This window comes from Polistes fuscatus, unplaced genomic scaffold (assembly GCF_010416935.1).
Source record: "Polistes fuscatus isolate 324 unplaced genomic scaffold, CU_Pfus_HIC Scaffold17, whole genome shotgun sequence".
NCBI classification, from domain to species: domain Eukaryota; kingdom Metazoa; phylum Arthropoda; class Insecta; order Hymenoptera; family Vespidae; genus Polistes; species Polistes fuscatus.
The window spans coordinates 1,765,587-1,779,153 of record NW_025113075.1 but is presented as its reverse complement, the minus strand read 5'-3'; the positions used below and the strand labels follow the sequence as shown (position 1 = coordinate 1,779,153).

Genomic DNA, 13,567 nt, shown 5'->3' with positions numbered 1-13,567 from the left:
AATTATATAAAATTTTATTACAATGTAACTAAACTATATTTACTATCAAAGCATATATCATATATTATCATATATTATCAAAGAATACTATATTCTTTGATAATATTGTATCGTCGTCTCGTTAAGTATCTATTATCGTCCACTGGTGGTCTCGGTAGTAAGTAAGATGATTCTGGGTAGATAAAGAAGGCGACTTGTGAGCCTATATATATTTCTGTATCCTTCGGTCGCGTTTTAAAAGAACTGCATCTATTATTTTAGTTTTATTCTTTTCATACCTGATGGCGCGACGATATGTTATCAATAATTATTATTTAAATATAGTATATCTTAAATATATATTCGTAATAACAATAATATAATTATATCATATATTTTTCATAGTTATAAAAATCGAATTAAAGATGAAGTTATTTGATATTGATAATTGGCAACATTGTTTTGAGTTGCATAGAAGACGCTTTGTGAGTCAGCTGATCATTAGCTGGTTTAGTTGTCGGGTGGGTCGAGAGGCAGCAGCACGCCATCACGTGAGGTCACAATGGTTTCTGATTGTTTTAGGAAAGTCCGTCTGAACGAACGACTCTATTGAAATATTATCTATATTTCTCTGGCCTTTCAATTTAAAATCGTCTAACAGAATCTAAAAGATCTTGTAAGTAAATATTTATCAGTCTTGAGTTAAAGCAATTATCATAAATACACTTTAATTGTATATTAGTGCAAAGGGTGACGTTAACCCAAATTTAACGAAAACTGTGATTTATCGCGATTATAGATTTTCCTAATTTATGTTTATTCAATTGAACTTTCATTAATTAGAGGTAAGATCGATTTTAATGAAATTCTTCGATCTGTGTCTACATATACCGAAAATAATTGATAATCGAGAACGATATGTTGGTGGTGTAGTATTGATTTTATAAAACGCTTGATTCGCACACATTCATACACGGATAGACGACAGGCGCCATTGTCATCGGGATAGTTACAGGTATCTTTTATCGGTATTTCATTTAAAGTTTATTTCTTGATTCAAGGACGTTGCTTTTTCATATATTTATTCTTCAGAGATTACACTTGTCATTCTTCTATATTTGTTGGTATCCAAGTGTTCTGCGCCGCCATTCGAGGAGTAGTTGGCGCACGTCACGTGGAAAGCGCGCCTAATTACATAATATACTCGACTAAACGTTATTTAATTACATGCCACACCCCCTTCTATAATTCGTTTATCTAATGACTATACTTCTATTACGAACTTTTCTCTATTAATCTAATTATGAATTTTATTTATCTGTCATTAAATATATTGTTAATCTTATATTTTAATGATTTCATTTGAATAAACATATAAGTTATTTATTTGACACAATGTATAACATTGAGGCAGATGGTTGTTTACAAGAAGAATATAAATTGATTAATTGTTTAACCAAGGCTGCATCTGTTTTGTTAAATCAATGAAATGTATATACTTGTACATAGGATATGTTATAAAAGTGAATGGTTTACCTTTGCCTTTCGGTCTTAAATGAGAGTTACATTTATCTATTTGTCAATGCAATTGAGTGTATGTATATGCATTTTTTAATTTATTATTTTCCTTTTCTTTTGCTTATTATTTTCCTTGTTTGTCTTGTTCTTTCTTCTACTTTCATAATTATTTATCTCATTACTGTTTCTTTCTCCATTTCTTCGCATTCTTTTATCCAATGTTCTCTCATTTCCTTGATCACATAACCTTTTTGTTATTAGTGCTATGTACATTGTTATATTGTAATTAATTGTTTATTAAATTACTAATTCATTATTATTAATATTTTCTATGTATAGATATTCAAAACTAAGAATTAGAACGCATCGTTCAAGATGACCGAATACTGGCTTATATCGGCACCAGGAGATAAAACTTGTCAACAGACATGGGAAACGATGAACAATTTAACTAGCAAACAAAATTCTTTATCTGAAAATTTCAAGTTTCATATACCTGATCTTAAAGTGGGAACGCTAGATCAGTTGGTTGGTCTATCCGATGATCTAGGAAAATTGGATACATTTGTGGAACAAGTTACACGCAAAGTTGCTACTTATTTAGGAGAAGTTTTAGAAGATCAAAGAGATAAACTACATGAAAATCTTTTGGCCAATAACAGTGAGTATAAAATTATTATCGTTCTTCATTTCTTTCTCTTTTTTTTGTATATACATATATACATATATATATATATATTTATATATATAATCTATTTCCAATAATAGGATAATTCATTATCTAATATATAATAGGGTCCAAAATTATTTCAAATTTATATTTGTCAATTTTAAACACATATAGAAATTTATTATCCCTTATTTGGAAATGTCATGCTATTGTTCTTTTACCTTATTCTGCACTAGATTAAAGGTTTACATGTCAACATGATATATTTATCCGATTTATATTATAAATAAATTATATAGAATTCAATAAAAAAAAGAAGTAATTTTAATAGACTTGTAGATATAAGCATTTTTATTTATTGCTGACATGTAAATTCTTTATTGATATACAATAGGTGATCAGTTAATGAACATCTCACAGAATAAATATAAGAAGAAGCGATGCAATTTGTAGGATTTATAGAATTTTATTTTGTTTTTTGTTTTTTTTTTTCAATGATCAGTCAACGAACAATTTGAGTAGTGAACATTGTCTTTGAATGAATTATATTCGTTAACCGATCACCCATTATATTATAGTTATTTAAGTAAACGTATCCTCATGTTCAATGATATTAAAAAAAAAAAAAGATATAATATCAAATGCACGACATTTTCTTGTATAATTTTATTTAAAAAAAGTGTTTGCATTTTGGACCCTTATAACAGGTATCGATCGATTCTTTTCTAAGTATATGATAAAAAGATAAATTGTTTAATCTAAAAGGCATGTCAAATGAATACTGTACACGACACAATACATATACACTACTTGATACTGATTTACTTAATAATCTTAAACGTATATCAGTTAGTTTGTTCAATATTTCATTTATTTATCTAACATTAATGAGAAGTAATTTTATATATTTAACGATTAATATTTTTCTCGATACATATATTAAAGATACAAGGGAATAGGAAAATATAAAACTTGATTAATTTTGTCTGCATACACTGACGTTATAAATAATTATTAAATTATAAAAAATTATACATCTATGACTGTTTATGTGAATGCAGACAAAATTTTTGTTGCTGTAGCGTACAGTAATAACTGTTACCGATAAATATGGTATGTACCACTATTTTTTTTTCAATATATCACAAAAGAATATCAATAATAATCCTTTATAGTTCATTTACGTTTCATTATAAATAATCATTGAAAATTATTATTTTTTCTTTTTTTATTACTATTAGATTTACTATAATTCGTCATATATTGAGTGTCTGAGATTTCTGTGCATAAAATATACTGACATTATTTGAATAGAAAAACCTCAGACACCCTGTATATTACAATGCATTGGTAGATAATATATTACAATATTTGAATCAATGATCAAGTATACGTATACATATATAAATAATCATGCGTTCCATCAATACATGAAAAATTTAGTAGATTTTCATAAAAGTAGAATTAATAATTTTCTCCTTTCCTAATTATTATCAAATTTCAAGTTACATTTATAATTATGCACAGTGACCCTTTCCTTAAAATAGAAAACAATAGTGGTATAAACCATAAGTTAATTATATATGATTGATATATTTGTAGAGTGCTTATTATGAATCTTAATTTAAAGAATTTCATTTTTATTCTGTCTACTAAAAATTCATTTCTGTATCTGTGATGTTGCTTGGCTTGCTTGAATTTTTATTCAGACCACATTAACCCTGTTTCCCTACCTTATACTTATTATTTTTATATTAACAGATAATCATACATGTACACCTTCCAAATTTATTCTTACTAAAGCTTTTCGAAAAAATAAAAGAAAAACACATACATGTAACATAGCGTAGAAAAATTTAAAGAAAAATACAAAATAATATTATCGGTAAATAAAAGTTCTATCTCTGGACATGTGGACCACTCACATCGACGTATGAACCTTCCAGAGGACGCAAGGAGTTGCTTGGGTTACTGTGGTCACCAAGCTCCAATTAGTCAATATGAGGTTGTTTAATTTTAAATTTAGTTGTCAGTCTCAATTTAGTATTTATGCCTGTTTGCAATGCTCTATATATTTTTTTGTTTATATTTTTTGTGGTATATATCTTTGCTCATTTATTATTCAGTTATTTTTTTATTATTTAGTTAAATTGTTTTCTTTAATCTTTTTCTTTAATATTATTTCGTTTTATAGTTTATTATTTCATTTTTATATTTCGTTCTTTTTATATTATTTTTTATTTTTTGTTTAAACGCCGGAGTATTTAACGACTATAGGAAAATTTTTAAATGAATATCCAGAGTAAAATGAATAATTTCTAATATTTTACATTAATTTTTTTAATATAATATCTCATCTTTGTAATATATAAATTTTGAAATATATAATTTAGTAATTTCAAGGAGTGCTCTATTAAACATATTATTAAACATATTGTTACATATTATTACAGAAAAGTAATTTTTGTATATAATAAAAGATTCCTGCATTATGGTCGTACTTAAGCATTCATCAAATTTCTATTTAATTATTCACTTCTAATTTTTTTATGAAATAATAAAAATGTATTTAATTATTATAGATAATATTTGTAGAGAAATTACATAGAACAACAGACACAAATCTTTAGTGGTTTAGTATTTAAAGAAGATTCATTAGAGATAGAATAATTTTCGTTAAATACTCCATAGGTCTTTCGTTCGATCCTTAGTTGTTTTGATTAAGTTTGGTCAGCATTGTCGTTAGGCATTTGCGTAGGACGCAATAATAGTTGAGCGAGACATGAGAAAGATCGCGAGGAGATTGGGACTGGGCTGTAATGGATAGGTCAAACATCAGTGGATGGGGAGAGCTTGAGCCCCGAAGGGGGTCCGGACACCCCGCCAAACACACCTGTTACTCCGTCACACAAGACTACAAGGGAGCACCACAGGCAATGGAGGGAGTTGGACGAGTCAGAACCAGAAGCAGCAGCCCGTTTAGGTCAGCATTATCACCATCGTCATCATCACCATGACCATCGTTATAGCCACTATCATCAGAACCATCTATCCAACTCTGAAAAGAAGTCATTACATAATACTCAAGGTGTCAGCGATATTCGAACGTCGAATGATCCTTCGTCAGTGTATTCATGTTACCGTGCACGTTGGTGCACTGCTTCAACTCCTTCAACACCTACTCCAAGTCCTGGCTCAGCGAGCCCAACTCCTTCCTTTTCATCAACCTGCAGCAGTGAAGAAGATAAATGGCAGTCAACAACGCAACCTAGGAGTACCGAAAAAGCAGACCAAACCGCCTCTAATCGTGCATCAATTGACGATAATGACGATGACAACCATGATGTGGGCCAAAGCGATGACCAAGATCAAGACCATAGTGGCAGTTTGCCTAATCCAGGTACCCATCCTACCACCATCACATCAACCTATCATACCTTTTCCTAAAATAATGGCAAGGTATAACTGACCTATGGTCGTGTTTGTTCCAAGGATTTTTTCTCCTTTAGCGATATTAATATTTATACATATATATCCTCTGTTCAAAGCGCTTTTATATATTGGGAGAAAAAGAGAGAGAGAGGTTGTCACTTTCGTGGTCTTATTATTATTATTATTATTATCTTTTTTTTTTGTTAATTTTTATTATTATTATTATTCAATTCACAAGAAAAATAATCTATCGCATGCCATTTTAGGAATTTAACTAATATATTAATATTTCATTTTAAATGCGTAATCACATACAAAAATACAATGACTGTATTATATCATGATCCTAGTGCGCATTTCCTTAGATGTCAATAACGCACAATTGCACATACATATGCAATGTATGTAATGCTGAATTCTTTTTTGCAGTATCGTTGCCTCCCGTGTAACAAATTCTTAAAAGTCTATCTTCTTTTAATGTGAGTGTGCTGTTTTCAATGACGAAGTATTGCTTGTTACTCTTTGTTTTCCTTTCTGTCACTGTAATACAAACTTGTAACGTTCACTATTATTTTATAATAGATTAACAATCGGAAGGACACAAAATCATATAATATTTATAAATTTGAAAAATCAAAATAATATACAAATATAAATCATATATTATGTCATATCATCAAAAGGCCATGACAATCTCTCTCCAGTACTTACAACATTGAATTTATGCTAATTATGAAATTATGCTACAGCTATAAAGATATTTTCTCGTTAATTTATTATATAGTTTCAAAGTATTTTCAAATTTAGTTGAGTATAGATTGATTGAAAAAAAAATTTTAAAGTTATATTGAATATGAAAAAAGAGAAGAAAAAAGATAAAAGAAAAGAATTAAAAACCTGAAGGAATGCAAAGAGATTTGCCTACATTATAGCACATTTGAAATATAAAATATGCGTGCACCTATTCGATAAAATATTCATATTGGTAAATACACCAATAATATCTTTTGATCTTGGTTAGTCCTTCTTACTCCTGCGTCCTGTGTACTGGTTGTGTCTGAATACTTCAATTTAACAAACTGTAATATGTTCGATTGATTGTTCCAGATGCCACAGATTTATATTTGAATTAGAATTTGTCTGATAATTGCATAATGCACATACTTCATTACTTTTACTATTTTTATTTTCTTTGCTTTTTTTACTTGTTTAGTCTATTTATTATCTTAGTATTCTATAAACATAAGTTATTTGTCTTGTTTTCATTTATTTATTATTTCTTTTTCTATAATCCAATGCTTTTATTTTAATTATAATATAAAATACTATTTTCATTTAATGTAAAATATATAATACGTTGCAACAATATCAATTCGATCATACATTAATTTTAACAGTAAATATGCATTCAAAAATTTTATATTATTTATTTTGGTTGCTGCAATTCATTAATTTTCTTATTAACAAATTCATTTTTCGCTCATATTAAAAACGAAAACAGTCCTATTATTTCAATTTTGCATTTTTAATAATAATAATAATAATAAATATTTTCTTATACATTCATATAAAAAAGAAAGTTATAATCATAAAATCTCCATCGCATTCGATACATTGATATAATTCAATAATATTTGTTTTATATTCTTTCTTTTTTTAAATTGAGTATGTTGCTTTACTGTACAATACAGCATAAATAAGAATACATACAAGAATTTTAAACAGCATATACAAATATATATATATATATATATAGCACCAACATAAATAATGAAATTGAAAATATGTTTATCGATCGGTACATGAATTTACAAGAAACAAAAAGCCTGTGTTGCATGCTTACAACTTAATTACACCTACTACACAGTATATTATAATACAAATAATCTAGAGTTCTTTTACCTTTCTTTGAATGATAATTTATTAGCTAATGAGCAATAAATAATAATAATAATAATAATAATAAGATCTCTTACAAATGTCTTCATACTCGGTTGGCATGAAATGCTTTATATCATCTCAGCTGCTTGGCTTATTTTATTATCGTACTTATTATTAATTACAAATCATTGTAACTTGTCACGAGCATAGGTATCAATTATTTTCGTTAACCATTATATGTGTGTGTGTGGTGGGAAGGGGATAGGGAATTAATTATTAAAAAAATATCTCAACAATTGCAATGCATACAACCGTGCAGATAACATTGACGAAAAAAGATAAAAGTTTAATTAAAATTAAGTCTATTTGTTATACTCATCGATATTTTTTTTATCGTACAATTTTAAAAATAATTACATACAATTTAAATCTACAAATATGTAATAGAAGTTTTTATTGAACAGAAGTTTTCATATTTACTATTCAATTAATTTTAATTATCACACATTAATATTGTATGTAAATATAGCATATATTTTAAACAAAAAGAAAAGAGATGCCCACAATTTAATGTAATACAATCGACAAAGTCTTCATAATGAAACATAAACACAGTTATATCGACACTTCTCTATATTATTTCATTCTATATCATATTAGGTATATTAATACAAATTGTATGCAGTAGTATATCATTTTTAATGATTGAATACAATCGTGTATATATATATATATATATACGATTATATTATATATACATATTTATATTTATATATAAAATGCTTTAATGAAGTTGTATGTGCACCTACACATTAATGTTTGCACGATATATTCAGTTTAGGTACTGCCTGCTATTCTGAATAATACATAAGGAGCGTACTAGAATCAGTGAAATTTATTCTTATATGATATCAAAACAAAATCTTTCTCTGTTTATCTCATTTATAATTATTGTTACTCTTTTAGTCATACAATATATAATCTGACATATAATTTGAATATATATATTTAACACCTTTCAACAGAGCTTCTTATAAGTCTTTTTAGTTCGTTGAATTTGATAAATTATTAGTATTTATTAATAATGTACTAGTATGAGCATTAGAAATTAGATATTGATTGATAAAGCTCTGTTTTAAAATATTTCAATCTTAGTTATAGAAAAATGTTTAATTCTAGATTTAGTTATATTAATATTGAAAATTTGTTAGGTGATCTACCTTCGTATATAACTCGATTCCAGTGGGATATGGCTAAATATCCGATAAAACAATCATTAAGAAATATTGCGGATATAATTAGCAAACAAGTGGGTCAAATAGATGCCGATCTTAAAACTAAATCTACAACGTACAATAATTTGAAAGGAAGCTTACAAAATCTTGAGAAAAAACAAACGTAAGTTTTTTCTTTATTCATTTGTAATAGTTTATTGTAATTTTTTGATATATTTTCATAGTTTCCATTTCACAATTTATAAATGGATCTCATAGTAATAAGTAATAAATGAAAATCTAAAAAAGAATAGTAATAATAAAGAAATTCTTGTACAGTGGAAGTTTGTTAACAAGAAACCTAGCGGATTTAGTTAAAAAGGAGCATTTTATTTTAGACAGTGAATATTTATCAACGTTACTTGTGATCGTACCAAAGTACGTATTACCTCATTTACTACGTATATAAAACTAATGTATCATATTTATTTGTATATTATATGTAATATCTGGTTAATACGTTTTTAAGGTCTAACTATCATGATTGGTACAGTGGGTATGAAAAGTTAACTAATATGATTGTACCCCGTAGTACACAGCTTATAGTCGAAGATTCTGAATATGGATTATTTACAATTACATTGTTCAAAAAAGTTATTGAAGAATTTAAATTGCATGCGCGCGAAAAGAAGTTTATCGTACGCGACTTCACATATAATGAAGAAGAACTAGCCGCAGGTATATTTTATATGAGATTATATACAAAGTTAAAAAAAAAATGCGCAGGCAAATAAAAGATAAACAATCTTTCATTTTATTATAATAAATATATCCAACACAGGTAAAAACGAAATAACGAAACTGGTAACCGATAAGAAAAAACAATTTGGATCGTTAGTGCGTTGGTTAAAAGTAAACTTTAGCGAATGTTTCTGTGCTTGGATTCACGTTAAAGCTCTACGCGTATTCGTAGAATCCGTTCTTAGGTAATACATATTTTAATTCAAGGAAAAACATAATATTAAACAATTATTTGTATATATTGTTATGTTGTTTTTCCACTAGGTATGGTTTACCTGTTAATTTCCAAGCAATTTTATTGCATCCGCATAAAAAATCTATGAAGAGATTGCGCGATGTTTTGAATCAGCTTTACGCTCATTTGGATTCTTCTGCTACAGCATCAGGGCAGAACCAAGATGTAAGGATACTAATTTAGTTATAATATCAAATTGAATAGACAATTATTATAGTAATTTATTGTTGTAGAGTATGGATATACCAGGATTAGGATTTGGACAAAGCGATTATTTTCCTTACGTGTATTATAAGATCAATGTGGATATGGTTGACAGTAAGGTGTAATAATTCAAACTTGTTAAAAGGTTCTTTCTTTATATTTCAATTACCCTTTTTACTTTTCTTCGGGTGACTATTATTATTCATAAATGCATACAAAAAGAAAAATAATTTATCTTTACTTCAAAGATATTAATTAAATTTTGTTTGCATTTGTAGAAACGCCAATTGCATTCTTATCCTTGGTTACCATATAATTATTGTAACGATCTATTCCAGACAAAAATGTAATTGTATAATAATTATTCATCAGAAATCACTATTTTTATAGCGACTCGAAAGATTTGAAAATGCACATATATATGAATTTTTAAACAAATTATCGCATATATAACAAATTTGTATAAGAAGTTAAACGTTAGTGTGTACATACTTTATTGTTTAGAAATATTAATTTTCATTTAATAGAGACTCTTTTATTTTTATTTTTTTCTCTCCTACTTTGCCAAAGATTGGATTTATACAACTTGTTGCAATAGTAATGGAATAAAATTACCATTCATCAAATTATATTCGTAAATCGTATGCGCAATCTTGCGATAATATGATTAATTTCTCTTTTTATCCGTCGACGACGAAACGCATAATTTTAACATACATACAACTTCTATACGATATTTCAACAGGTACAGAAATTATATTATTTATTATAATACAATGAGTGTTGCTGCGCATCACTTTTATTTGTATTCTTTTTTTTTCAATCTTGCCTGTAGAATCAAACTCGAAACGATCCTTAATTCACTCAGGAAAAGTAGGCATTAGAATATTTATGCATATTATTATTTATGCGTTATTTCGTTCTAATTTTTAAAGTGATCAATACTTTATACATCACTTTAAATGCCAATAATATTAATAATAATAATAATGTAATTGTTAAATATGTATGCATTATACACAGGTGAGCGTGAATTAAAACATTCACGCATATAATAATAAGAAGAAGAAGAAAAAAAGCTGTGTGCTTTATTAAAAGGCCTGGATTCTGGGCAATACGTTAGAATTATATTTTTGTCGTTGTTGTCGTCTGAAATGACAACCAAAAATATAAAAACACTGTTCGTATGTAATTACTATAAATGCTTTAAAAAGAAAAAAAAGAAAAGTGTTTTGGTACATATTTATTAAGAATTAACGTTGCACAATATTACTGTAAGTATATAATAATGCAACACAACTGTGGCATTTCACTGTTATCACTTAGAAAAATTCTAATATCATATAAAAAAAAAAACAAGAAAAGATAAAAATATGCAGATAAAATAATAAATATGTTTAAACAGTACAGTATTAAATAATTGCTTCTTAAATAGCTTGAAAAAATATTATAGAGCAATGTATTAAAGACGAGGACATATACATACCTAGTATATTTTTGCGAAGAAAATATATATATTCAACGTTTGAGTTATTACCACCCCAGTGTTATTCAGTTTGCAATGTTTGATTTATGCAGGAAATAATCTGGGCGGTGTAAAAGCAAGAACATATTTTAGAATTTTATATTATACGTCAAATTTATTTTGTGACAACAGTGTAAAAATATTATTGCAAAAAATCATAACAAAATTTTTGTTTCCATTTAAATATTCGTCTAGTATGAATTTAAAAATAATCGATTTACATTACTATTAAGATTTGCCACTGTGTATGTATCGACGCAGGATGCAATGTTTTAGTTTAAACTATGACAATACTTGAATAAGATTAAAATGTAAAGAGAAAAGAAAAATCTTGCTATAAATATATTTGAGTAAGTTATTTAATGTTTATTAATAATACAAATTTAATGTTGTGTTATAATAAATATCAAATTTCATTTTAAACGTTAACGTATTTACTGAGGATTTAGAAAAACAAATGGAATGTGTTCTATAACTCTTGGATCAAATACAAATAAATAGAAATATATTATATTTAAATCAAATTCAACATTTTTAAAAAAGTTTTATATACTTCTTCTTTTTTTACTTAACTTATTTTTAAAACTTTTATTCACAATTGATGAGGTTTTCTTATCGTCAAACATTATGCGTTACGTTACTGCTTTTAATGAGTTCCTGAAATTAATTAATTTTATTATTAGAATAAATCGTATTTAACTCGAGTCCATTCAGTTCAGTTCAACTTATTTTCAAAATAATATTTTGTATAAATATTATTTTACCTTCAAATTATTAATATCTTGATCCCAATCTTCTAAAGATATTAATTCAATAGCTCGTATTAGCAGATCTGTTACCTTATCAACATTTTGTTTAAATACTGCTAAAACATCAGCTGCGTGTACACTTTTCTCGCATTCTCTCCAGCTATCATAGTCAGTTGCCATTGCTATAGCTGCGTATAATAATCCTGCTTCTTTTGCTAAACAGACCTGATTTAATAAATAAATAAATACTTAATTGAGAGAGGGAAGAAGGGAGGCAGGAGAGCGAATGAGTTAGAATTAAACATACTTCCGGATAAGTAGTCATGTTAACTAAATGTCCCCCCCAAAGACGGAGTGCATTACTTTCAGCTTTGGAAGAAAAACGTGGTCCTTCTATTGAAACTATTGTTGCTCCATTTCTTACATCAAAGCCAAGATCTTTCCCAGCCTGTAATAAAATCTTGGAAATGTCCGGATCAAATGCTGGTTCCATTGGAATATGGCAAACGCCTGCAATTTTTATATGTTAATATAGAATAACAAAAATTATATAATTAAATCTTTTTAATATAAAATCATAGCACACCTGGATATTTATTAGAACTGCCATCAAAGAAAGTACCATTTCGCTTAGTCGTTCTATCCAAAAAACTATCAGGTACAACTAATTGTCCTCTACCGATTGATTCTGTTAATGAACCGCAAGCAGTCGATGCAAGAATGTGCGTACATCCAGCAAGTTTTAAAGCTTCAATATTTGCACGATAATTTACATTAGTCGGAGTTATAGAGTGACCCGGTCCATGCCTGTATTAACAAATGAAATGTGTTTTAAATATTATAGAATATATGCATATAATAAATAAAAATGAAGATAAATTTACCTTGACAATAATATCACTTTTACTCCAGAAATAGTTCCATGATAAAGATTACTCGACGGTGTTCCAAATTCGTTAGTTGCATCTTCACGTTTAGTTTCGGATTGGTAACTAAATATTTGCCGATTTGGATCATCGAGTCCTGACCCTCCAATAATACCAATCTATGAAAAGACTGAATAGTATAGTTGAGAGAAAGAAAGAAATAGTATATATAATTATGAAAGTAGAAAAAAAAAAGAACAAAATAGATGAAAAAGATAATAATAAGCAAAAGAAAATGATAAATGAAAGATGCATGTACATAAACAACAAGTGATTCATTTAATAAATTCTTGACATTAATCAAACAATTCTTACCTTAATTTTATTTTTCGACATTTTCCAATGAGAAACGAATAATATTCTCTTAGAGAATATATATACAGTAGTGTAATCTACAAATCTACAAGAAATAAATGATAAGAAATTAAAATTA

At 27.3% G+C, this 13,567-nt stretch overlaps 2 protein-coding genes across 5 annotated transcripts; one reads left to right on the top strand and one right to left on the bottom strand.

The window, feature by feature from the left end:
• Window positions 1-417: 417 nt before the first annotated feature.
• Window positions 418-10,082, top strand: LOC122515098 (V-type proton ATPase subunit C). Of its 4 annotated transcripts, none has more exons than XM_043632280.1 (9): window positions 418-655; window positions 1,837-2,158; window positions 4,995-5,567; window positions 8,692-8,878; window positions 9,034-9,132; window positions 9,224-9,432; window positions 9,536-9,680; window positions 9,760-9,895; window positions 9,964-10,082. In XM_043632280.1, the coding sequence occupies exons 2-9, from the start codon at window positions 1,873-1,875 to the stop codon at window positions 10,057-10,059; spliced, it is 1,731 nt and encodes a 576-aa protein (XP_043488215.1). In that variant the 5' UTR covers window positions 418-655; window positions 1,837-1,872; the 3' UTR covers window positions 10,060-10,082. The 4 variants fall into 4 exon arrangements, with proteins under 4 accessions (XP_043488215.1, XP_043488218.1, XP_043488216.1 ...); XM_043632281.1 differs by lacking the exon at window positions 418-655 and adding an exon at window positions 1,223-1,573; XM_043632282.1 differs by lacking the exon at window positions 418-655 and adding an exon at window positions 3,250-3,280 and having other exon boundaries at window positions 2,042-2,158.
• Window positions 10,083-11,875: 1,793 nt separating this feature from the next.
• On the bottom strand, window positions 11,876-13,485 carry LOC122515100 (S-methyl-5'-thioadenosine phosphorylase). Its single transcript, XM_043632288.1, has 6 exons — window positions 13,450-13,485; window positions 13,093-13,253; window positions 12,795-13,015; window positions 12,516-12,718; window positions 12,224-12,433; window positions 11,876-12,116 (listed from the first exon to the last, which is right to left on the bottom strand). The coding sequence occupies exons 1-6, from the start codon at window positions 13,468-13,470 to the stop codon at window positions 12,078-12,080; spliced, it is 855 nt and encodes a 284-aa protein (XP_043488223.1). The 5' UTR covers window positions 13,471-13,485; the 3' UTR covers window positions 11,876-12,077.
• Window positions 13,486-13,567: the final 82 nt, after the last annotated feature.

Coding starts and splice junctions, on each gene's coding strand:
- LOC122515098 (XM_043632280.1), top strand. CDS start 1,873: ATGACCGAATACTGGCTTATATCGGCACCAGGAGATAAAACTTGTCAA. Junction 2,159..4,994: donor AAATCTTTTGGCCAATAACA/GTGAGTATAAAA, acceptor TGTAATGGATAG/GTCAAACATCAGTGGATGGG. Junction 9,433..9,535: donor TGAAGAAGAACTAGCCGCAG/GTATATTTTATA, acceptor TATCCAACACAG/GTAAAAACGAAATAACGAAA.
- LOC122515100 (XM_043632288.1), bottom strand. CDS start 13,470: ATGTCGAAAAATAAAATTAAG. Junction 13,254..13,449: donor TGTCGAAAAATAAAATTAAG/GTAAGAATTGTT, acceptor GTCTTTTCATAG/ATTGGTATTATTGGAGGGTC. Junction 12,434..12,515: donor ACATGACTACTTATCCGGAA/GTATGTTTAATT, acceptor TTATTAAATCAG/GTCTGTTTAGCAAAAGAAGC.